Here is a 23,833-nt window from a genome sequence, read left to right as displayed (position 1 = left end):
GGGACAAGGCTGGCACTCTGAATGCCAGGGCATTCCTCAGGCTGGAGCATGGGGAGAACCTAGGCTGTTACCACCAGCCTCTTACCACCCAGTTCCATGGAAGCTGCATTGCCATGGGAAACCATCATGACAAGCAGCTTGCAGGCCACCATGTAAGTGTGGGGACAAGGGTTTTTTCTGCTATAAATGTGGGGAGTGCTGCAGTACAAGTATGGCTTCCCCACCTGTAAATCCCACAGTATTCCCTTCCTCCACCCAGGAGATTGGCAAAGGGGGATCAGATCCATGCAGCAGCTTATTCCGTTCATGCAGATGTCATCAGGGCCTCAGACAAACTCCTGAGAGGGATGCTGGAATGACCAAATGTCCATCTCAAGGGGAAAACTGAGGCCAGATTTCATGCCATGTCTGATTCACTGTGATGCTTCAGGATGTTCAAGTGCTTGTGTCCATACAGGGCTGGCCCAGGCTGAAAGGTTCAGAAAATGTACCCTGGACCATTAAAATGAATCATTTCCACCCTGGCACCAGAGCTCAGCACTTCCACTGAAAGGGCCCATCCTTTAGCCCTGCATCCTACCACTGTGGGTGACATGGGGATGCCTGGGTGGCTCAGTACCATGTCCCTTGGTGAGAAGTCTGAGGCAGAGCCTGTAATTAATTTTTAATTGTGACATAGGTGAGTGAACAACCTCCTGAGGAATGGGATTACAAGGGAGGGAAGAGGATTGGATGGACCCAGGCTGCTAACACACTTTCCAACAGCAACCAGTCTGCAGCGGTGTGTTTCAGGGTACCTCACTCCAGTACAAATGCCATAATGGGCCCATTACATTTCCATTACTGCACAGCCACACCTGAAACCACGGTTGCCAAAAAACCTCCGCATTGTCCTCAATTTCAGCACTGGTGTAGTGGCATTAGATCATCTAGGAGGAATTCAACTCAGTTTGTTAGTCTGCTGTCAGTGAATAACCTCAATAATAGACTACAGCAAAGGAGCTGAGGCTCTTTCCTCCTGGGAAACCCACACTTTCCAGCTCCCTCACAACACTCAAGGGCAAGGTCCTGTCAGAGCATTGGATGATGCAGGTGATAAAGGCCAAGAGCAGGAGAGACCATTTACAGAGAGCTGGAGTGGTTTGCTCTGATTTTGTAAAGAGATGGAAGGTCAATGGAGAGCAGTAGCACTTCTCAATGGCTTTATGTCAGAACAGGGACTGCAGCTGTTGGCAGTCACAGCTGTTGCAGATACAAAGGATGTGAGAATTGATCTGATTTCTTCTACATTAAAAGATTTAAGCTACATGGGGACAAAACCTACTTCCACTGGAATCTACTGCTTTAATCTTGAAGAGACACAAAAGACTTGATGAGTTCAGGATGTGACACAAAGCAATTTGGGGTTAAAGTTGCAGCTTTTAACATGCTAGAAGCCTTGTAGAGCTGGGATAGATGGGTAGGTTCTCCATCAAACGGCCCCTTGAGTCAAATGCTGAAATCCCTCTCAGAGATTTGCTACAAGTGAAGAGGAAGCAGCAGTCTGAAGCACAAACTAAGGGGCAAAGATGTTGTATCTGAGAGATCCAGTAGGTCAGATGAATTGTAAGAAGGATCTCTTGCGGTCACAAAACACAATAATCTTTCACCCAAATGAGTCACTGAAACATTTCGTATTCCTCCCCCATTTCTGGATTACTTTACCCTCCTGGAAAGACCCACCAATGCCAGGCTCCAAGCCATTTGGTTCTGGGAGAGGAGACCTGTAAACCAAAGCCAGGGCTCTGGCCTAGCTAAATAGCCCAGACTTTCTTCACTGCAGCCCAGAATGTTTCTTTGCAACGTTGGTGCTCACTTTGGTGGAATGACTTGATCCTGCTGCTGGGGTAGCGTCCTCTTGGCTCCTTTTGCAGGCACATGGAATTGCAGTGGTCACCAGAGCACCAGAGAGCCAGTGGCCTTTGCAGCAGCATCCCATAGAGCAGGTTGTCCTGCCACTTCTGCTGGAGCCAGCTCAGCTCCACAACTCCATGGCCAGATGAGGGCTGTGGCTAGACAAAGGCACTCTGCAGACAGCACCGTCAGTCGTCCTCCTGGTTCCTCACTTGGGGGTACCCATCTCTTCCCTTGTACTGGTGGCTGAGATTGGAGACATCCTACTGAGACCATCTCTTTACCCTGTTAACACAAGATTTATGCCATGAACAGCCTGATTCTTTAACTGTGAGCCCGCTATCTTGCACCTCTCCATGTCAGGTGCTGGTGATATTTCTCTCCAAGAAACACAGATTGGTTGTGGCTGAGCTGTCACAGCCCCCCTTGGTCCCCAGACTGCTTTGATTACTTGCATGTGAGACTTCCCTTTACCCTTCCCTGAAGCAGCCAAATACCTGTAAGGAGAAATTAGCTGCTTCAGTGACAGAGCTCAGTTTCTTGGGAGAATTGTGTGCCTCCAGCACAACTGGTAAATGAAGCAGCTCACTCAGGGAGCATCTTCCTAGAGGAGCATGGCTTAGGGCAGACATGCCCATAGCTCAGTGTTTGGCCTCCCCAGCCATCCGACCACAACGGAGGACTGCACCAAGCAGGACTCACCTGGGCTTTATTCTACAGTGCTAATGCTTTCTCCTCACTGCAGGAAATTATGTACTGCAGCAGATTTGTTGTGCATTCCCATTGGCCTCCTTCCCACTAAACCCAAACAATTTGACTCTTCACAGCTTTCTTCCCATTCTGTACATTAGGAAGTGGTCTCAGCATCACCATGAGTGTCTGGGGACGCCACTCCTTGGCTAGCCCAGCTATGGCTGGGGAGGGTGGAAATGCAGCCTGGCTCCTGCATGCTCACCCAGCCCCCAGAACATCCCTTTTCTCCCCAGCACTGACAGGTCTTTGTGGGACAAGGACAGCAGGGTCACCTGTGAGGTGATGCCACCAAGGGCATCTGTCACTCATGTGGTGGCAGGATTGAAATCCACCTTCTGGTCCCCATCACAGGCTGGCAGGTACTGTTGCCAGCTCTCCTCTGCTCCAGGGAAGTCCTATTTTGAGCAGGGCACTGAGGAGGACACAGACAGGGAGGGCAGAGCTCAGCGTAAACTTGAGGAGGGCCAAGGGATCAGACAAAATCTGGCCAAAATTGGGCCAGAGAAGAAAAAAATTATTGGACAGAGGTGAGACACACCACAGCCCCTCCTCCCCCCCGACTCATCTGAGTGCACCCACATATGCAAGCGCACTCCAAACTCCTGCTTTTCTTTGGAAACCAGGCTAAAAAGAGGAAACAAAGAAGAGAAAGTTCACAGCTGGCAGACCACCCAGAGGAGGTTTATCCTGAATTTCAGCATATCATTTCAGATCGCATCGTGGCCTCTGCCCTCTGGGCACCTTTTCACTACTAAATGCACCGTGGAATAAATGCCAAGTGATGGTGGAACACAAATAATCCCTTCTCAGACAGAATTACTTTCCTGGTGAATATGGGGAATAAATGCAGCTTTAAAAAGCAATAACTTGTTAAACAGATGCACACAGACACACACACACACAGACCCCATTAAAGCCATTTGATATGAGCCAGGGAAAAGTGTCTCTAAATCACATAATTATTTTAAGAGATGAAGACACATTTGCTTAAACTGGTTCAAATCACCTTTGGGGAAGGAGGAGAGAGGGTTTGTGTCTGCACCATTAAGTGCTTTGATTTCCTGCAGCTCACCCCAGACTCTTGTTTTAATAGTATTAAACATATGAATATGTGATAATAAAATATAGGTGGTTTCCTTGAGCTTTATTGACTTCCTATGCCACAAAGAGGAAAACATTGATTCATTGTTTATATCTCATTTAGCATTTCTTGGGTTTATTTTTTTCTCTTTTGATTAATGCAAGGAGCTTTTTGGCTGCCCTAAAGAGCGGCGGCAGCCACCTGCTTTGAGCAAAGATCATCCCTCTGTGCCTAAAAGATCCCAGCTGCTTGACTCCAATGCTTATTGCACCCCATGAGCCAGCAGAAGAGGGATGGAGCTAGACCCCTTTCTCTGTGCCTTGCTGTAGCTCAGGGAGTCGGGGGCTCACGAGGATCTCAGCTTTGTGTCCTCATTGTGGCTACAATTCCCGAGCAATGGTTCTGCACACAGTCACAGACGCCATCCTGACACTGCCCAGCCCACCCAAACATAGAATCACAGAATCAACTAGGCTGGAAAAGATCTGTAAGATCAAGTCCCACCATTATCCCAGCACTGCCAAGATCACCACTAAACCATGTCACTGAGGGCCTCATCCACAGGGGTTTTGCATGCTTCCAGGGATGGTGATCCCACCACTGCCCTGGGCAGCCTGTTCCAGTGCCTGACCACCTTTTTGGTGAAGAAATTTTTCTTAATGTCCAATCTCAACCTCCCCTGGTGCAGCTTGAGGCCATTACCTCTTGTCCTATCACTGGTTACCTGGGAGAAGAGACCTACCCCCACCTCACTACAACCTCCTTTCAGGACATGCTCTAGCACCTCAATGTCTCTCTCGCAGTGAGTGGCCCAGAACTGAACACAGTATTCAAGGTGTGGCTTCACCAGTGCTGAGTACAGGGGACGATCACTTCCCTGCCTCTGCTGGTTGCACTATTTCTGCTACAAGCTAGGATGCTGTTGGCCATCTTGGCTGCCTGGGCACAAGCTGGCTCATGTTCAGTGGCCATCAGTCAGCACCCCCATGTCCCTTCCAGCCACATTTCCTTTCAGCTCTACCCATCACATGAAGAGAGGACATCCATGGAAAGTCTCACTTCTAAATCCTGCTGGGGAGTCCTGAATTGGGGCGAATCCATCCCCTGAATCTCTCAGGCCTGGGTTTGCCTGTCCTTGCCTCCTGGGTAACCTGGGGCTGGGCTGCCTGGGAGCATCCCACACCCCGCACAGACGGGGAGGCGGCGGCGCGGTGAAGGGAGGGTCTGGGGGCCGCGGCAGGCGCACTCCGGCCCCTAGATGGAGCTCGGTACCCGCCGTTCGTTCCTGCGCGACCCCAGGGCTGGCAGCCGGATGCTCGACGGCAGCTTCCCCCCGCCCACCAGCACAGGAGCGAGGAGAGGGGGTGGCTCTTCCTGCCCCCCAGTCCTGCTTGTCTAACTCACCCATGGGTGCCCACATCTGGCCGGAGAGGTGGCCACCGTCCTGCAGCTCAGGCCAGGGTCACCTTGCATCAGGTTCATCTGTTGAAGGCGTGGTGCCATGGGGGGAACACCAAAAGCTTTCACTCCTGTTTGTCTCAAGGCACTTGTGTAAGGGGTTGTCTTGCCCTAGACACCATCTTTTGGAGGGCAGTGGGGCAGGCAAGCGCCCCTTTCTCCATCCGCTGCAGAGATACCTGAGGTCCCGTGGCTCCCATGCAGAAAATACCCATTGACCCTTAAAATAAAGGTAAACAAGAGGAAAGGGGGAGGGTGGGTGTTCTGAAAGTGAAAGGAGGGGGGGCACAAGGAAGGAAAAAAGAACTTTGGGGTGAGAGTTACACAAGGCAGCACCTGTAGCACTGCCAGGCAACAGACACCCAGTCCCACCACCCCATCTCTTGTATGAGGGTTCTCCATTCCCCTCATCCCACAAGGGTCAGTTTGGGCTAAGTTATCAGCCACAGCCAGGATTTCCTCCAGGAAAGGGACTAGGGAGTCAGGACCTACCTCCTGCAATCCCACTTGCCGCAGGGAAGAGAAAGAAACTGTCTCCTGAGATGCAGATGTTCAGCAACAGGACACCATCCTCACTCCTCGGCACTTTGGCAGTGTCTGCAGCCACAAGCAGTCTCAGAAAAGCCTTTCCACTGGATAATGTTACAGGTGTGCCTCTGCCTGTCCCTGGGCTTTCTCTGTCATGGCTGTGGTGTGTTTCCCCAGGGCTGGCACACACAGTGCACCCATGGTCCCAGCATGGGCTATGGCCTCCCTTTCCTGACTGCTGTGAGTCTTGCTTCTGCCCATTGCTGTGTAGCACAGCGCTGCTCAAGTGTACATATACCACCAGATTGTCAAAGGATCATGCCTGGAGAGAGACTGCATGGGAACTGTTGTGGGTCCACCAACAGATCCCTCTAGTCTTCCCTCAGGGGAGCACACTCCACTCTGCCTCCCACCTCCTGCCCTTGGACTTGGTGTTATGAGCCATGACCAAAGCAGGTTTCAGACCTGTCATAACAACCTATAAGGTTTCAACATTTGTTTTCACTCCATCCCAAAATGAAAGTCAGACCTGTTCAAGCACTTCCACAAGGATGGGGGTGGTGGGGAATGCACCCATAACAGATCCCTCACTTGCCTCTGCATACGGCTGTGGCTGACAGGCAAGACATGTCCCTCTGCAGTCACAGGGGTCTCTCGAATGGCAGGACAGCACAGGCTGGCAGTGGCAGAAACCCAACAGTGCTGTAGATGTGTATAAAACTTCCTGGAGCTTAATCCTGGAAGGAAGACAGAGCCCTGGGTATGGCCCAGCAGCTACTGCTGTACTCCGCCCCTGTCACCAGGGGATGTCATAGCCAGGACCTCAATTTCAGCAGCAGCTTCATGATGTGACATCTCTCGACCCTGAGAGCCCCTCCAGCACATCACCTGTGGCAGGAAGAGATGGATGGGTATAGTCCTTATGAGGGGACAGACCTCCTCTGCCCAACCCATGCTGGACCAGGATCCCAAGTCCCAGGTGCCTCCCCCCACCTCTCCCCATATCCCATGAGGCTGCAGGCACTTGGGTTTTCTTTTTTCTGTGGCTTTCAAACAAGCATCTTCCTGGTACGTCATGGCTGGTGTTTGCCCTCTTCTCCCCCAGCCTGGCTGCAGTGGACTCCCTCTTCTCCCCCAGGCTCTTGGGATTCTCCTCTGAAAACAGCCCAATTAGCTGGGAAAGCTCTTACCCCTGTAGAGGGAGAGCTGTGCAGAGGCCTGGCCACAACTCAGTGCACTTGTGCTCTCTTCCTCATGACAATCTTGAGCAAGCTTTTTCCCTGCCTATACCTTCCCTTTTCCCTCTGCCACTTTACATGGGGAGATCTTGGTGTCAAGCCCTGCCCCTCAGCACATTTATGTCCATCATACCTGATAGCCCAGGCTCTGTCTCGCTCCCACTGAGCACCAGCATCACAAACCAAATGCCAGCTCTGACACTTGCCCAAAAGCCAAGCATTTGGCAACAGTAGGTACCAATCGTGAAACGACGTGACTTCCCAAATTATTCCTCTTGCTGAGACAGGAGAGCCCTTGGGAAACAGAGCTTTTCTCTATGTTTTCATCTATCCCCATCTTTGTACGGCTTCTCAACCATAGTTAAAAGAAGTATGCATTGATTGATATTTTTTAATCACTGCTTTGTTATTTTTAGGCGGCTGGAGTCTGAGAGAGACAGACAGTTAACCGCAGCGCTCAGACCAGCGGGTTTGCATTCTTTGCAGGCAACGAGCAAACAAGTTTTCTCAAGCCTTGCTCCTTCCTGCTCAAAAATCAGAGCAGGGGCTCCCCGTCTATTTCTGCTCATTTTATTTTCACTCCAGAAGCAGAGAGGCAAAGGGCGGCTGATCTGAAGGTAAGCACTGAATTTCCAGCCCCAAGGAAGCGCAGGGCTGGGGCGGGGGGGGGCAGCTCTCTTTAGCAGGGGATTCACACGCCTTTAGCTCATGGAGTTTCAGCTGGAAGTTGAGGGTGCGATTAGGAGTTCCACAGGTAAAAGCTGCCAGAGCCAGCCCCATGCTTCCCACAGCCAGCTGCAAAAGCAAGAAAAAAGAAGGAAGCCAAAAATTAATTTCTAGACTTGGAAAATCAGGGGGATTTTGGTGCCTTTGGGGGGAAAAATAAAATCTCTTTGAATGCAATTTTGACTTGAGTAAATGCATAGAATCCATTTAAACCTACCAAAACAACCAGGAGTTTCCAGTCAGTGGAAAGGAATAGGGGTAAAGAATCTCTGTCCTAATCTTGGACAAGCACGGACACATCAACCAGAAATCTCCTACTGTAACAAAGGCAAAAAATTAATAATAATAACAATAATTAAAACAAATCCTGGTCACAGCTAGGCTGACAAACAAAAGATCTGCAAAACCAGACAGCCTGGTCTGACTTCAGCAGAAGCTTCCTGCAATAATCTATAAGCTTTGTGTGCTTTTCTTCTTCCTCTAGTATTCGGAAGTGGATGATCTTTAAGGTCCCTTCCAACCCAAACCATTTTGTGTTTCTGTGAAATCTGATTTTTCTTCACAAATTAAGACTTTTCCACTTATAAAAATTTCAATCCGGGATATTTGGGTCATTCAATGTTGTATTTCACAAACGTTTTTCAGCCAAGCGGCTGCCAACGCGCAGAGTTGCACAAAGAAATCAGTGTCACTCAGCCAGTCTGCTTCTGGCAGGGGGAGAAAAAAGGTTAATTCAAAAAGTTCCAGCTGTCCCAGGACCTCAGACAGGGCTGGCTTTTTGCTGTAACCCAAACAGTTTTCAGCAAAGCCATTTTCAGTTTGGTCGGTAAATCCACTTGTGTTTTCTACTCCATCTAGACCAGGACTGCATGTAAACTGTCCTCAGCAGCAAGGAGGGGGCTGCGGCTCTGCGTGCTGTTTTTAGGGTGGGTTGGTTAATTAGGAGCACACTTAAAAATGGTGATCTAAAGTAGTGGTTAGGTAATGAAAATGGTCCTCCATATGGGTGTTGGTGGGGTCAGAGCCTCCTTTTATTATCAGTTATACACAGTATATAGGGAACAGGTACACTTGCCCGGTCTTCCTCCAGCAAATGACAGGTGACTCTCACAGATGTTGCTGCAAGAAAAGTAGCACTAAATATACAACAAGTGCCCCATAGGTGGGATAATGTAGTCCAAGAAAAGCTGCATGTGGTCTTTACAAGTTACTCGCACAGAAATTGGGGCATGCAAATACTGCAAGGGGCCACATGTGCTGGCCCATGCCCAGGAAAAAGCACAATTGCAGGCTCCATTCAAGGCAGGAGGCTCCAGCAAAGACCCTTCAGCCTTTCCCTGGGCCCATCACTCCACAGAGATAGATCAACTGATCCTGGATGACTCATGTGCTTAACTAATTGGCTAAATGGGGGCCAGACCTCTGGTCCCACTTGCCCACATAGTTTGCTGAGCTGGGACCAAACCCAGACAACCACAGCCCATCCAGCTGGGCTTTGTCTCTTCCAGCTCCACACAGATGTTTAATACTCCGCTTGCTTTTTCTCCCCCAACCCCACACATTTTGCCTAGAAAAGCTAAGCACATCCACAGCCATCCCAACATGATTGATAGCTCTTGATCCCTGGCAGTCCTGTGGATGACAGAGGTGTGCATGACCACTCTCTTGCATTGCCTATGTGCCCTCAGCTGCCGATACCACACAGGCTTTCCTCCTCCAGCCCAATTCATTCTGCCTTGGTCTGTATTTCCTAGATACAGGCAAACAGTGTAGAAAAACGTTTCTTCCTAACTCCTATTCCACATTTGGAATTTGCTATATTTCGAGAGAGCAGGAAGGGGGAAATGACTTTCAAGGCATCTTAATGCAATTTTATTCCTGTTCCCAAATAGGTATAATACAAAAAATTAAATCAGCCTTCAACATGGTATAGATGGCCCCACCATATGGCTGAGGTGATGTCAGTCTACAAAACATATCATTACGTGTCACTGTTTCATGTCATTACTTATTGATTTAATTCCATCATATTTCAGGCAACTTTTATTGTCTATGTACAGATCATCCTATTAATAACTGGAAGCACATATGCAGATATCAAAACCACCTCCTGCCACTAAACCCATTTTAAAAATGAATCCAGGAGAAATACTTTAAGAGAAACCCCTTCCAGAAGCAATTGTTCCAGGACAAGGAAGACCAGATGACGGCTGTTTTTCTGGTTCCAATGTTCCATATATTGTCATCTCACATTGAGATTTCTTTCTTTTCTTTTTGTCTTTTTTTTTTATCAGGAAAGATTGATAAGAAAAGGAGGAAGTCAACAATTTTGAGAACAAGATGTAGCTAAATATTGCATGTAAACACATGCCCTTGGATGTGCATTATCATATACTCGACTTTGCTGAGGAACATTTTGGAATATGAACTGAATAATGTGGATATTATAAAATGGCTGTCTTGGAATTAAATTTTATGATATTGATGTGTCATAATAATAAAATAGAAAACACTTTTAATATCAACAGTGAGCTCTATCATCCTTTTTTATTATTATTATTATCTTGTGGTTGCTGCTTTTTCCTACACAGAAACCTTGAAAACAAAAACGTACACTGCAACAAACTGTAAACCATTAAAGATCTGCACACAACGATGCCTCCTGAAGGAGTAAACCCTAACCCCAGCACTATCTTTGCAGCATAAATTGGGCATGTATTAAATAATTACCATAATCAGCACCTAAAAATCTGTCTGTGGTACAAAACAGAATCCAAACAAAAGACTTCTATGAAATTTATCTTGGGAAAAAGAATAGAAGGTATTTTACTTCAGTAGGTTTTGGGAGGAAATCAAGTATATTTTAAATACATCTCAAAAAATACGTGTGTTGTCTGTATTTCCTTGTTTTCCTGTGTTTTTTCTGTAATTTTTCTTTCTTTTTTGGCTTCTTGTCTCTGCATCACTGGAGATGTTTCTCTGTGTTCACTCACACACTGGATGAGTAAATGAGCCATAAATATTCAGCCCAATCCTGCAGTAACAGATTTTGGGTATTCATACACTCCCGGAACAAGCTCCTCAGCAATGCTGCACCCAAAGAACCCAGCTTCCAGGAGCACTAACAACCGGGTGTCAAAGACTCTGCAGATTTTGTCACACATATCCCACAGGCAGCCTGGATTCAGGGCTTGTGGCTCACCACCCTTTTCGGTCCTCTCCTCCAACATCCTTTACACAGTAATTCCCATGCTGGAAGAAATGCAAGGCTGAAGTCAATGCAGCTTCCCTGACCGTAAGGCTGGGAGACTCCCCAAGGAAATGAACAGTTTTCCCACCAGTTTGATTTTCCACTGAGTAAGGCTTGCTCAGATGGGAACGATGTAAGGCTGAGTGTGAACAGAAAACAGGGTCCCTCGAATAATTCCCTGCAAGTTTGTCTCTAAAATGTACTCTTGCACATTTCTTTATATTCAAATTCCACTTTCCATATAAAGTTTTAGACACAAATATCTTCAGACCCACCCCAGCCCAGGCGAGACCTCACTCCAAGGTCTTCCTCAAGAAATTATTCAACATGAGTTTAAGGCCAATTCCTGCACAATTCCTGCCACCCCAGCAAGACCCCCAGAAGAGCTTTGATTAAAGCACTGCTGGGTAGAAGCCTGAAAATGTTTAGAGGATCAGGGGTTAAAATACAACAAATTACCTCTGGAGCTGCCAAAGCCAAGTGGACCTGAGCGAAGTCTAACGCTAACTCTATTTTCATTTAAAAGAAAATAGCAGGGGCTTCAGCAGTAGTTGTGATACGCTGTCTCCTCGCAAGGAACTAATAGACAGGGAAGAGCAAGGCTTTAAATGATTTATTCAGTACCCTGGAGATTTTTTCTTTTTATTTTTTTTTTTGTTTCCACATAAATTACACAAGCACTTTATAAAATGGGTACACAGAAAACACCTTATAAGTGCATAACTTAAAAAATCAAACCCAAACAACTGAATGCCTTAAAAAATCTCACTGAAAATAGGTTTTCTGATTGCTTGTTTGTACTAGCTGCTTAAATTGGCAGTGCTGTGTTAGATTATAAGTAACTGAAAAATATATACTGTATATATATATCTATATATATTCCTGGTATTCGCTATAAGAAGTGCTCTGCTTAATTGTGTCTCATTCCCTCGGTACAATTAAAGAAACAACTAAGTTAAACGGTTGAGAGTGAAATCAATTTTTGCCATCAGAAACTGCCTTCTAAAGGGAAACAGGTAAAATAAAACATTGGACAACATTTTGCAATGATATGGAAATACTCCATGGAAAGAAACTGCATTACCCCCATAAGACAGCCACCCAGGTCTTCTCGTTATTAAAATACACGCTGATGGGCACGGAGTCCGTGGCAGCTGGGGACAGTTTGGGCTCTTCAAACAATTGAGATATCATATTTACCGTCCTCAGGAGTCTATCAGTTCCTTCTCTTATTCCCCCCTCACAAGAAAAAATTAATGAAAAAGGGGAGGAGAGACAGTGAGGTGAGATCCAAAGGGTTCCCATCTGGAGCAAGCAGAAATTGCTGCTGTTTCCTCCATTTGTTGCATCCCCGAATGTCTCCGGTGTGGACAACCCGAGGAGGCTCACGGCAAAGGCGCTTTCCAGGGAGCCTCCTCCTTTTGTTTCAAGCCAGCAGTCCAAAGTATACATATATATATATATATATATATACACACTTTATGTATATATATACGGATATATAAGGGTGACCCCAGGCTTTGCACTGCCGCCAGCAGAATCCAAAGGAAGTTTTCTTTCCCAGCTAGGTGAATGCCGGCTGCCTTGTGTCAGAGCTGGGTTTTGGTCTGGCAGCAGTCAGCAAGTTCACAGTTGGCACTGGAGACTTTCAAGAGAACAAAAGGGTTGGGAAGAGGCGAGGCACCACTGCTGCTCCAGCAACCCCACGAGCAAGGAGAGTTTTCAGGGTGTTTTGCCTTCCTTTCGGTCCTTATGGAGGCTTTCCCCAGCTGGACACATGGGATGCACATGAGGCCTGATGACCGTGGGGCGACAGCCTTCCCCAGGGAGAAACAGGGTTGCCATGTGTCCCACCAGTGATGCCGTGGGTCTCCTGGGGACAACCCCACCAGAAGGTGTACATGTCACCAGTGGGTGCTAGCCTTATTCACAAGCAGAAGCGACAGTGGTGACACTGGTGATCTTGGTGGAGTCGTCAGACCAAGGCTGGAGGTTCTGGAGGGCAAAGAGAGAGGAGTTGTGGACACAGATGGGGTCGGCTTGGATGGGCTGGTTGATGGTTTTTTGGAAGGCCTCCTGCTGCAGCTGCATGAGGATGCGGTTTGCTTGCTGCCGCTCAGCCTCCCGCTCCTCTGCTGTCTGCCTCCTAGGAGAGAGGGAGCAGTTAGATGCATCTCGGGGAGCAAAGGAGGGATATCTCCAGAGAGAATAGGTTGTGCTGGATGCTTAGAGCTGGGGGAGGGGTAGCAAAAGAGAATGACTAGCCATGGCATAGGCCCACATCCCCACCCCAAACTGCCAGTAAATCCCTTAAACTGGGGACTTGGGCTGTATCTTACTAGCCCCAGCAAAAATTGTTCTGACCACAGAAAGCCAGGAGCAGCCCACAGCTTTGGTTTGTTTTCCATCCATGGGAAAAACCCAAGCAGAGCCGAAACACCCACAGGAGCATGACGGGGTTGCAAAAGGAGGGATTCCCTGCAAACATGCCCTGTGCCCAGCAGTGAGAGCCAAGCGGACAAGGTCCTAATGAGGAGCATGGGGCAGGAGCCAGGTGAGACATCACTGACTGGCAGTGCCACGTGGCTAGGAGACAGGCAACATCACTCTGGGTATCCCCTTCCCATCTCCTTTGCTGGGCTGTGGATACCAGCTGTCAGGAATCTGGATGAAGACAACAGCACACTCAAGGCAGGCAGGACAAAAATCAGCAAAATGTTGGCTAAAGACTAGAAACGTATTTCTAGCAGTGAGAAGATTCAAAGCCCAGAATAAACTCTGAGCAGGGTGAAGGAGCTATATTTAAGAATAGGTTGGATATGCATGTATCTGGGATGAACCAGCAGAGCTGATCCTGCTGAGGAGGGAATTAAGGGGCCTGTTTGGGTCCTTTCCAGTGCTGGTAGGGTTCCAGCTCTGGGATCTCTTGGAGGAGGGGATGAGATAGGAAGAAAAGACCTGACACACTTAGATCCACAATGAAAATCCCACCCCTCCCTTACTTGGATGGCAGCAAGGTCAGTCTGGAGGCTGCACCCTGTGGTTACCTCTGCTTTTAGTGGTGAACATCTCCCGGCACCCCCAGTGATGCCGCTGGGCAAACCCAAGGGCAGCTCACAGTGCCAGTCCCAGGATGATCCCCAAAGCACCCCCTCTCTCTTTCACACACCCCCGGGCTCAGCTGATGCTCTCCCAGCAGCTTCTGTGGATCAGTGACAGGGGAAACGCCAGTGTTTCAATTTAGCAACTCAGGGGGATGCAAGATGTCTCATCCTCTTTGGCTGTGGGGATTTGAAGTGGCAGCCCTGAGCTCCACAGTGATATCTCGGAGAGCAGGGCAGGAGATCCCTGGCTCCATGGCAGGCAAGTGGGTGAAAGCTGGATGCAGATGATGGGACACAAGCCTGCAGGCGTGCAGCCAAGGCTCCCACCCTGGAGCATGTAGCTCAAGGCTCAGTCCCTGCTCTAATCACTGTGTCAACATCTCACATCAGACATCCTGGGGAGAGGGGACTCAGAACAGCACTGGCCCTCCCTGCACAGCATCTCTGCCTTGATGAATATTTAATGACTCCCTACACAATGAAGAGATGTTCCAGGAGGAGAGCGGGAGCCCCACATCCAGAGCAGTCAGGAACAGAATGGCTGTGAGCACCCAGGCTCCCAAATATCTCCCTGCTCTAAGCAACTGGTAAATCCATGCATTATGTCAGGTTGTGATCTACAAGTTCAGATCTGCCTGGAAGGAGCTAAACCTTGATGCCCGTGTCTCAGTCAAGAGACCAAATCTAAGGAGGGGATCACACAGCCCACTTATTCCAGCAGAGACACCTGGGCAAGGGGCAGAGGCCAGACTCTTCCTCTCAGCCTGCATTTACTTAAACAGTTAAATCCCTCAGAGGCCTTACAGCAACTCTTTTCTCAGATATTCCCTCCTGCATAGCTCAGACTGCGCCTGCAAGCAGCCCCTGCCAGAACCCAGCACTCCAGGCACTGCTCAGAGCTCACTGCCCTGTGCAGGGGCCCAGAGCAGTGAGCTGGGTGTCCTATCAGCCAGGGGCACCCACATGTCCATCACAACACCCAAGGTACATTGGTGCAAACAAGCAGAGCTTACAGGTTTGCGCCCCTCAGGCTCAGGCCAGTGAGGATTCTCCCATGTCTAAGACTTTGGCTGAGGTCAGGCTGCAGCCTTTCCCTTCGGCAGAACCAGGAGTTTGTTTCTCTTTCCCCAGCTATTTTTTGTGAAATAGATGAATAGCTTTGTATCCTTTTCTTCTCTGCCAAAGGGGGCCGAACTTAGCCAACAAATGCAAGGAGTATTGACAGATGGATTTGCCTCACTTCCTTAGGAAACCAGGTTAGAAGACATAGCTGACCCTGCTTTGCAGGCCATGGCAGTTCCTCCTCCAGGACTCTGCTCCTAGCCAACAGAGATCACTCCAGCTAGAGACTTCCTGGCACCTGGGGAGTTGCTCTTCCATGCTGTTTAGGGAAGGAATCACTGAGGGGAGAGGTTCACCCACACTCTTGGTTTTAAGTTCTTGGAACCTCATTTCTTATCCAACCTCAGCATCCTCGGGCACTCCCTGTCCCATTCACTCTCGAGAAGGCCCTGGGGAAGTCCTTTTCCCTGCCTTGAAGAAGCTACTGCCTGCCTATACCCAGCACCCATCAACACTCCTCTTCCCTGAGCTGCGCGGACCTGCCTCTTGCCCAGCCCCCCCGCAGGGTGTCTGTCCCCAGCCCGGAGCAGGGTATATTCCCGGGATAAACGGTGCTTCCCCTGGGGACACACACACACCCCGGGAAGCTGCAGCCTGGGAGGGTCAGGGTCACGGCGGTGGAGCCCGGCCTCCTTTTCCTCTCTCACCCGGCTTTACCGACACGCCCGGCAGGGGAACAAAAAGAAAACGTTTTGGCAAGGAGGTGCCCTAAAGCCCGCGGGGGTGAAAAACCTTCGCGTGGTGCACAGCCCGGTATCCCGGCAGCCTCGGGTGCAGGATGCGGCCCACGCCGGGTGCGGCCCTGCCCCGGCGCCGGGGGTCCTGCTGACGCCGCTCCGACGGGTCCCGGTCCCACCCGTCCCCGGGACGGCGCGGCTCGGCCGCCGATCCCCGCTCCGTCCACCGCTGGGCCGGGGCCGGGGCTCCTACACGCTACCGCCGGGGAAAGAGGCACCGGGTGCCCTCCAGTACCACTGACCGTACCCCCTGCACAGCACCCTCACACATAAATCCTGCGTACGTGTGTATGCACACATACATTCAGCCTCGTTGCATACATGCACACCTGCTTGCGCGTAGACGCCGTGTGCTCACAGATAGTACACACGGAATGCACACAGCCTGCACGCACATTGCACATGCATCCCCATGCAGGTGTCCGGTTTGCATGCACACCTCCAGCACCCACACCCACACACATGTGGGCACATGGCCTTCACACAAAAGCATCCCCACGCGAGCTGTGCCGTAACACATGGCATGCCTTGCTTGGACACAACCCCTTAGGAGTGCACATGCTCACACATGCTACATGCACTCATGCACAGGCATGTACACACATGGCATATGCACACCTACATATTCATGCCCACAGGCACACACGTTGCTGTGCATGTACACATGCGTTTGCATATGTGTGTACGCTCAAATTCACATTCACACACGTGTGACACCCACCCTATGCACTCACATGGCTCATACCCCCATGTGCAGCCACCAAGGCAGCTGGCAGCAGGCCTGCTCCCCCAAAGCTGCCCCCTCAGCTCCTCACCTCCACTTGGTGCGTCGGTTCTGGAACCAGGTCTTCACCTGGGCATCAGTCATCTTGAGGGCCTTGGCCAGGGCAGCGCGTTCAGCCGAGGCCAGGTACTTCTGCCTGTGGAAGCGCTTCTCCAGCTCGCAGATCTGCAGGCGCGTGAAGGAGGTGCGCGGCTTCTTCTTCTTGGGAGGCGTGCGGTTCTGGTAGGGGTGACCTATACGGCGTGTTACAGTGAAGGGTGAGAGGGCCACTGGGGGGGACACGGGAGGAGGGGGGATGAGAGGCAAAGAAGCAAGCAGCGACATATCAGCAGAGGGGCTCCGGCTCCTGGGCGCTGGGCTGGGCACCCCCCCGCTGCGAAGCCGCCGCTTCCCCGCCAACACCGCGCACGGGGTCTAAAACGGCGGCGATCCCGGCTCCTTCCCCAGCTGCTGCGGGCACCCGCCGGACACCGCTCGAGTATGGTGGAGGGGAAGGCGGCCGCTTGCCCGGTGAAGTGCCCGACGGGGGGTGGTAGAAGCGGCAGCCGGTGCCAGCGCCGCGCCGGGGCTCTGCTTTTCGTGCGAACGGGGCTTGGTTTAATTTCGTTTGGGCAACTTCACCGTGCTCGGCCCAGCTTTTCGTGCGCGGGAAATAACTTCCCGGACTAGAAATGGGAGTTGCTATCACTGTTTTGGTTAGGTTTTTAATGTAGTTTTTATCTCTTTTTTTTTGCCTTTTGTTTCTTTTTTTTTTTTGTTTTTCCCCACGAGAAAAATAATTGGCAGAAAAACTCTCGGCCGGGCCGGACAGAAAGTCCGAGAAGTCCAGCCCGGTGCCTGCCAGGAGAATGGCCCGTCGGTTCGCCTGCGGCCGTGCCAGAGCCAAACACCTTCGGTTCGAAATTAAGCGTGAACTTCCAAAAATCGGGCCTCGCTTTCCGCCCCGGGAAGAGGGGCCAGTGAGGACCCTGCAGGAGCGGAGGGCGATTCTTGTCCCCATTGCAATTTCGCTGCTTTTTTTGTTTCTTTTCTTATTTTCGTTGTTTCGAGTTTTTGCTTTATTAGCGCCGAAGGACGAGCCTAGGTACACCTGGAAAAGCCGCCGGCTCTGGAAAGCGGCTCCAGCCCGAGCCCCGCTCTGCTCGGGGCTGAAAAATGTCCCTTTTGGCCGGGGAAAAGCTGACCCGAAACCCGCAGCCGAGATTAACCAGCCGGGTTACAGTACGCAAGGGAAAAACAGCTCTGTGGGCGATCGGCAACGGGCCGGCCTTCCCCTGCGGGAGAGGGTCTCCCTTCCCGCCGGGCCGGGTTCTGCCTCCGAAATAACCCGCTGTTTGAAAAGAAACTTTCCCCGGGCTTTGGGTCGGGCGGCGGGAGCGGGCAGCCGTGCCCGGAGCTGTGGGAGGCGTACGAAATTTGCCATCCCGTTTCCTCCCTGCTCGCCTTTACCGAGCAGCATCCCGAGGAAAAACAAGAAAACAAAACCAAACCAAACCCACCACTAAAGGACGAACAACAAAAATCAGATCAAAACAAAAAAAAAAAAAATAGAAAAATGTAAAATAATTTTTAAATTATAATAAAACTAAAACGCACTTAGGAGGGACTGAATGCGCCCGCTTTTCCACCTCTTCTTGTTCCTGGTCTCCTCCGGGATCGACTTCCCAGGGCAAGCCAGGCCTCTCTCTCCACCCGGAGCCGGATCCTGTCTCTCCGGTGGGTACTGGCTGCCGCGCCGAGGCGGGGGGGCAAAAAAGAGAGCGGGGCGGCGGGAGCAGGAAGGGAAGGGGGGTCCCGGTGTCCCGACTCACCTGTGAATCTGTCTTTTGTGTACCGCCTGTTGCTCTCCATCCAAGGGAAGGTGAGCCCCGTGATACTGTTCATGCCGTTCACCGCCGGTACAGCGGCAGAGAGGGGCTGGTGCACGCCGCCGGCCACAGGGCGATGGGCCGGGACGCGGATCACCCCTCCGGCAGAGCTCAAGGTGTTGCCGTTCATGCTCACCGCCATGTTCACGTTGTAGGAGCCGGGCAGGCCGCCCATGCTGCAGGAGGTACCGGTGTAGGCGCCGGCCGCACCGCCGCTCGCCCCGTAGCCACCCGTGACCGTGTTGTAGGCGCTGCCCACGATGCAGCCCAACCCGTAGTCCGCCGAGTCCTGCAGCCGCGGGTGCGATACCATGCAGCTGCCCGGCTCCGACGTGTTGAGGATCTGGTCGATGCCGAAGCTGATGGGCTCGGCTTGGCCTTGGTGCAGGTGGTGAGCCCCGAGGTGCTCCATGCCGCCAGACGGGAGCCGCCGCCCGGCCCCGGCAGCGGAGCCACTTGCAACGCCCCGGGGCACCGGGCCGGACCTCCGCCCCGGGCCGGGCAGCACAGCTCCGCACCGCCTCTAAACACGGCAACGGAACCGCGTACAACCCGGACACACCGGCTACACTCTCAGTCCCATAGCACAGCGGTCGCGCACCCTAAGACCCAGCAGCAAAGCCACACACTGCAGGGACACGGCAGCCACACGCTCAGCCCACAGAACAAGCAGCAGAGCCATGCGCAACCGGGGCACGGGAGCCGCACAACCCCGCAGCCCAGGACACGACAGTCGTGCCCCTCAGGAGAGCGGGAGCTGCACACTCGAGACACAACCGCGACGTCCCTCACGTCCCCACGGAACCAAAAGCCTCCGGATGCAGGGACGCAACACCCCACCCTCTCCAATGAGTCCCAGCACCCCACCGCCACCAAGACACCACCACTCCAAGCCAAGAGTCGCTCACCCAAGCCACACACACAGACCCACACCCCCACGAAGGTGCTCCGGAGAGCCCTCGCCGCCGCGGGCGGTGGGGAGCCGGGAGCCCCGCGGAGAGGCTCAGAGCGAAGCACGGCCGCTGCGAAGTGCGAGTGTGAGCGCCCCGCTTGCCCATCAATCACGCTACCCAAGGCCTACTGCTCCCGGGCCCTCACTCTCCATTGGCTGGATGCTGAAAGGAGCCGAGTGAATGACAGCAGAGAAGAGCACACGAGAAAAGGAGTTTCTTCTTCCCCAGCTTCTCCCCCCCACCTCGAAAAAAAAAGATCACCACCCGTCTCGGCCTTATAAAGCCAGTGCAGGGCACTGGGGTGGGTAAAGAAGTAGCAGGTACTCGGTGGCAGAAGAGGGGAACCTTTTGTCCCAGAGTTTGTGGTTGTGGGTTGCTGGGCAAGGGAATACAGGCTGTCAGCCCCCGTGGAGTGGGTTGATGCCCTGGGTCGCGATCCCCATGAGCTGCCAGCTGATCCCGTGTGAGGGGCTGAAGTCAGGGGATCCCTTCCTAGAGGGGCTCCAGACCCAACTGGCTCCTTTTCTCCGGAGGGGAGGGGTGGGGGTCTCCCCCATCTCCAGTAGCCAGAACGGGGACACGGGAGCTGGCAGGAAAGCCCCCACGAGTGCCAGGCCCGTGGAGGGGGTACCATGGAAAGAGGCGATGGGACCTGGGTCACACCTCCCACCGGAGAACTGGGGGAGCTCATTCCCACGGGCCGAGCGCCTGCCGCAGCTGCTCCCTCCGGGGCAGCGGCGGGGAGAGGGCTGAGCGGGACACCCGCTGCTGCCGGGACAGCCGCCGGGACAGCCGGGACCGCCGCCGAGCCTGCCCGCTGGCGATGAGTATTTTCGTTAAAACATAAAAGTCTAAACAAATGAATAAATAAATACATGAAAAAAATCGAAAGCCTCGGCTGTGATTTGCTGCAAAATTTATTTAGGCCTGCCCGTCTGTGATCCCGCTCCGCGCAGCCGGGGATAGGGAGGCTGGGGCAGAGCCGCTGGTGAGGCGGGTACACTGCCGATTCCTCCCCCATGCTGCTGCCTCCCGACTCTGCCCAGTGCGGCCCGGCGGTCCCAGTCGAGAGTCTCCCCGCTGGTTTGTGCTCTGCCCGCAACGGGCAGCCTGCTCTGTCCCCCCTGCTCCTCCGGCCGGCCCCATCCTCCCAGCCAGGACAACTGCTGCCCTCTGTGCCTTCAGCGTGCTGGTTGGTCAGTGGCCGAGGGGGGGCCGCGGAGCTCCTCACGCAATACAAGTGCACTGGCATAGAAAGCCATGCCATGCACTCTCTTACACCTCCTCACTCACCGACATATGCATACTATCCCTTGCACATCCTCACGCACATACCCACTCACACGGCATTGCAAACACCCTCCCTAAGATGCACAAAAACACCCCCATGAGCTCAAAGCCTGCCATGCAGTCACACACATTCACTTGCACACACCTACATTTGTGCACACTTATTCCGTGTCTCCCATTCTCACAGACACTTACAATCCTTCCTACACTCACACGAATTCACACACACACGCATTCTCGCTCACACCTTCACAACCGTATGCATTCACACACACACATTCGCTCCCACAATATGCATTAATGACCACTATACCTGTGCAGTCAGATACACACAGACACACCAGGGCTTGTGGTGCCACCCTCACTCCACCATTATCAGCGCACCCACGACCATGGCCCCGCACCGGGGAGGCTGTAGAGACGCAGTGGGCAGCAGCCCCTCACGGCTGCCCCTCAGCCCCATGCCCAGCCGATGCCCGGTGCTCCGCCGGCCCTCTCCCCACCACAGCCCAGCCCTGCCTGCCCGCCGGGGTCGGGTTTCCCCCCCTCCCCGTACCTGCCTCAGTTCTTGACTTCTGAACTCTTCAGGGAACTCGCTGGCGCCAGCTCCATCAACCAAAGTCCTTGTGGTTAGGAGGAGCTGGGAGGGGAGGGAGGGAGCAAGGGCTGGGGCTAGCAGGGCCGGGAGGCTGCCCTCGGGCAGGGGCCTTCTCAGGCCCCAGGGCAGCAGCTGCCTTTGCACTTCTCCAGGACCAGCCTGGGGTTCTCCAGCCCCTTCCCATACGGGGAGTGTGGGGCAGAGCCTGCTCACCAGCCCTGAGCGTGTCAGCTTGTCTCCACAGAGAAGTGGCAAAGCACACCATGCCATCCCTGTGCCGTGCCAGAGCCCCCTACCAGTGAGCTCTGAAATCCAGAGGGACAGAGCTCTGCTGCCGAGACTCGGGAGGTGTCCTCTCTTCAGTAAGTAGCACAGCTGTCTGATGCTCCTTGCACATCCCAAAGGCCCCAGTCGATGCTGGGCAAAAACTTCGGCCTTCCCTGTGCTAGAGATCCCCCAAACTGAGCAGATGCTGAGGGACCCAAAGGGACTGGCCCCAAGATATCACAAGGTCACCACCACTGAGCCAGACTGGCTAATGAGGGTCACAGCCCCCAGCTGCTAAGTCCAAAGTAGGGGCTTTCTGGCATTAAAACCTGCCAGGAGACAGACTACAGGTAAGTTGGATCTTTCCCTGCCCAGCACCCAGCAAGGACAAAGGAAAAGGGCAGGGAGGGCCCAACAGGGATTCAAGACTTCTAGAAGTCAATGGGAATTATGGATGGTTTTTTTGGGATGATGCACAGCCCCAGGATTTAATCCCTGCACAAGCCACAAACCTCACATGCGGCCTTGGGAAAGCCACATAGCTCCTGCCATTTGAAGTTTGGACACTGCACATCTAAGCTCCAGGACAACACCTGATTCAGATACTCCAGTTCAAATTGCTCCTGGTTTCAGTTTCTTCTTGGGCTCACCAGGGCTGGTGCTTGAGCAGTGCTTTCTTAAGAGAACTGGCAATTAATTTATATCCTATACATACAGCTCCCCAATTCTGGGGCTAAAGAGGACTTTAGTCCTCTAAGAGGACGTGCAGTGCTGCACCAGGACATATGAGGGGCAGTCTTGGTGCTTTCAGGTTCCCATCCCAATGGGAAAGTTTATAAGGGTCAGCACCCACTTCGAAGTGCATCCAAAGATCCTATAAATGAATCCCTCGGCTGGGAGGAAGAGGCACCCCAGTCCAGCCCACTGTAGCTGGCTGCTGCTTGGAGGAAGATCCCCAGACAGCATCCTCCCACCTGCCAGGGGCTGGGATTTGTTAATCTTTGCTAGGACTCCAATATCAGGCCCTGCAGAAAAATAATTCAGGGATCATACTCTACACAGAGCTCAGGGAGACAAGCATGCTCAGATGTTTGCAATTTGGGGTACTGGGGTTTCTTTTCTAGCCAGAGGGAGAGAAATCCCTTTTTACAGGAAACATCAGGAAGCTAGATCAGCCCTCTTTGGAGGTGGAAGGAAGCCTCCAATGCAGGAGCTGACACAGGCACTAAGTTGCTGCAAAATCAGTACATTGAGAAGCCCAGTACCATTGGTCTCTATTTCTCCAAGAGCATCTCACCCCCTTTAAGCACCTATGGCCGCTGACATATTTCTGCCACTGCCACATTGCTTCCATTCACCTGCCCCGAGCAAGTGCTGGGACAGGCTCATCTCCAAAACGATGGCTCAGTCTTGCCCCAACTGAGGGTTGTGGGCTTGGTATATCCATGCTAGGAGATGGAAACAGAGACGAGGGTCCTCCCCGTGCTGCAGAAGTCTCCCCTCTCTCTCCTGATGAGGGCCTGGGCATCCTTTCTCAGGTTCTCTCATTGATCGGGTGCATCTGCCTCCTGCCAGCGGAGAGCGGCAGCCCAACCAGGGCCTGACCTCCACCCTCCACTCTCCTTTTCTTCTGCTCTTCTGTTTTCTCAGGGCTTCCCTTAGCCTTAGTGCCGAGCTGAGCTCCGCTGCAGTTGGGGGCTCCTGTGAGCTCGGCATCGCAAGCTGCCTCCCTGCCTAGCAGCTGCCGGCCGGGAGCCTGCTGCGAAATACAAACCTTCCTGCAGGGACCGAGAACAAAAGTGACGTGTCTGGGACCTTGGCAAGGTCCCAGGGAAACGAACTGGGCTCGCTTCAAAACCTGTGCTTCGAGCAGTGCTTTCTGGAACCTGCAAAATCCTCTCGTTTTCCTAAAAGGAGAGTGAGCGGCTCCGCCGGAGGCAGGTACATGGTGACAAACCCACCCCTACAGCACCAGCAGAAGGGTGCACCCCGGCTCCTTCCCTTCTTGGCTTCTTAATTTGTTTAATTCGTTGGGCTGGGGAAACCCTTCCGCACGTCCATCACCTCCCGCAGCTCTTTCTCTCCCGTCCAACCCGTGTGAAACCAATCACGGCGGAGGAGCTGGTGCCTGTGCGGGGCCCGTCCCCGCTGCCGTCGGGGCTCTACCACTCAGCTCTGGCTCC

The 23,833-nt window shown here is 52.4% G+C and overlaps 1 protein-coding gene across 1 annotated transcript; it reads right to left on the bottom strand.

The window, feature by feature from the left end:
* Positions 1-12,850: 12,850 nt before the first annotated feature.
* Positions 12,851-18,954, bottom strand: TLX1 (T cell leukemia homeobox 1; the record flags this gene model as incomplete). Its single annotated transcript, XM_080622167.1, has 3 exons — positions 12,851-13,073; positions 16,706-16,907; positions 18,486-18,954. 3 exons carry the CDS (start codon positions 18,952-18,954, stop codon positions 12,851-12,853), a joined length of 894 nt encoding a protein of 297 aa, XP_080478293.1.
* Positions 18,955-23,833: the final 4,879 nt, after the last annotated feature.

Source organism: Psittacula echo (genome assembly GCF_963264785.1).
Source record: "Psittacula echo genome assembly, chromosome: 6".
NCBI lineage: Eukaryota > Metazoa > Chordata > Aves > Psittaciformes > Psittacidae > Psittacula > Psittacula echo.
Note: the sequence above shows the minus strand (reverse complement) of the source record. Positions and strands in the feature narration are given on the sequence as shown.